General features: G+C 34.4%; 1 protein-coding gene across 1 annotated transcript; it reads left to right on the plus strand.

Annotated features, from left to right (window-relative positions):
* The first annotated feature begins 623 nt into the window (after positions 1-623).
* On the plus strand, positions 624-1,592 carry LOC132309704 (uncharacterized). Its single transcript, XM_059807990.1, has 2 exons — positions 624-740; positions 849-1,592. Exons 1-2 carry the CDS (start codon positions 624-626, stop codon positions 1,590-1,592), a joined length of 861 nt encoding a protein of 286 aa, XP_059663973.1.
* The last annotated feature ends 409 nt before the right edge of the window (positions 1,593-2,001 follow it).

Consider the following 2,001-nt stretch of genomic DNA (forward strand, 5'->3'; position numbering starts at 1 on the left):
CAACTATTTATTTATTTATATTAGAATAAATTATTTATTTATTTATATTAGAATATTTTTGTCCATTCTTGAAAAATAAATTGCTGAGCCCGAAGTCTCGCAAATACTAAATTATTTAATTTGCAAACTCGAAGTTTTGCATATATTAATATACTTTTTGTGAGCCTGAAGTTTCACAAATATTTGGTACTCTTTGCGAACTCGAAGTTTCGCAAAATTTGTTGGCTTGAAGTCCAAATAAATATGAAATTCTTTGACCTGAAGTCATTTACACTGAATACCCTTACAAACCTGAAGTTTTGCAAAACGTAGAATATAAATTATATGTGCCTTTTAGTGTAAACATATTTTGTCTTTTTGCTATTGTTTTGTTTACTGAAAGTACATGATTAACTTTTTGACATTATATAGTATATTTACTGACAAATCATATTATAGTAACTGCAATATTTTTATAATCTCAAATTGATTGTTTTTTTGTGAAATAATTTTAACTATGTTATTTTATCATTTATAGTTCTTTCATAATATCAAATCTTACCAAGCTTGAATTTGTGGCACTTGATATCTCGGGCAAAAACTACTTGTCATAGATCCTTGATGCCGAGATCCACTTGGATGCCATGAATCTCGGAGAAATAATTAAGGAAGAAAATAATGCGTCTCTGCAGGACCGCGCGAAAACTATGATCTTTCTTCGCCATCACCTCCATGAGGAATTAAAAACAGAGTACCTCACGGTTAAGGATCCACTTACACTGTAAAAAAATTTGAAAAAACGATATGAGCATCAGAAAACTGTGATCCTTCCAAAAGCTTGTTATGACTGGATCCACCTGCGATTGCAGGATTTTAAAAGTATAAGTGAGTACAATTCAGCCTTGTTTAAAATCAGCTCACAATTGAAATTATGTGGAGAAAAAATTACTGATGATGATATGTTGGAAAAAACATACTCCACATTTCATGCCTCAAATGTGCTCCTGCAGCAGCAATATAGAGAGCACAGATTTACCAAATATTCTGAGCTGCTTTCTTGTTTGTTGGTGGATGACCAGAATAATGAGCTTTTGATGCAAAACCATCAATCCCGTCCCACTGGATCTGTACCATTCCCAGAAGCGAATGTGTCATCATTTCACAGCCATGGACGTGGACGTGGACACGGATGTCGTGGTGGTCGTGGATATGGTCGCAATAGAAATAATTATAGTAATCGTGGTGGTCATAATTCCTCATTGACTCCTAGAAGGAACTCCACACCGTCCCATCAGAAGTGGAATTCAAATACGACCAAGCAGGCAAAAGAAAAAGCTTTGCAGAACAAAGCTCCTAAGATATATGATGACAAGCCTTGCTCTAGATGTGGAATGAAAGGTCATTGGTCGCGTACCTGTCATACACCCAAACATCTAGTTGATCTTTACCGTGCCTCAATGAATGATAAGGGAAAAGGAAAGGAAATTGAAATAAATTTTGTGGATGACGACTTACCAACTGATATTACTCACTTTGATGTTTCTGACTTCTTTGCTGATACTAGTGGTAGTGTTGATCATTTGATTGGTGATGGAAATGTCCATACCAATTAATGTGTCATTCTCTAGCATGTTATCCCTTGTGTGTTTTAGCTTATCTGTATCAATATGTCTTTATCTAGGTTGTACTAGTATGTTTTTATTTTGGCTATCTTGCATGTAAATCTAGTTAAATATATATTTTGTGTGTATGAAGAAGTATGGATCTGACTAAGGCATTGACTGTACCCAAGATAAATGGTGAAGATATATGTCTGGCAGACAGTGCAACAACGCACACTATACTCCGAGATAGAAAATATTTTTTGCGTATAACATTAGTTGAAACTAGTGTCAATACAATATCAAGTCTAGCAGACCTAATTGAAGGCTCCGGAGGAGCTATCATTGTGTTACCATATGGAACAAAATTGAATATTGATGATGCTCTATACTCTACCAAATCTAAAAGAAATTTATTAAG

This window comes from Cornus florida, unplaced genomic scaffold, assembly GCF_030987335.1.
Source record: "Cornus florida cultivar Cherokee Brave unplaced genomic scaffold, ASM3098733v1 CherokeeBrave_3.0.0_Hap2_Chr05, whole genome shotgun sequence".
Taxonomy (NCBI): domain Eukaryota; kingdom Viridiplantae; phylum Streptophyta; class Magnoliopsida; order Cornales; family Cornaceae; genus Cornus; species Cornus florida.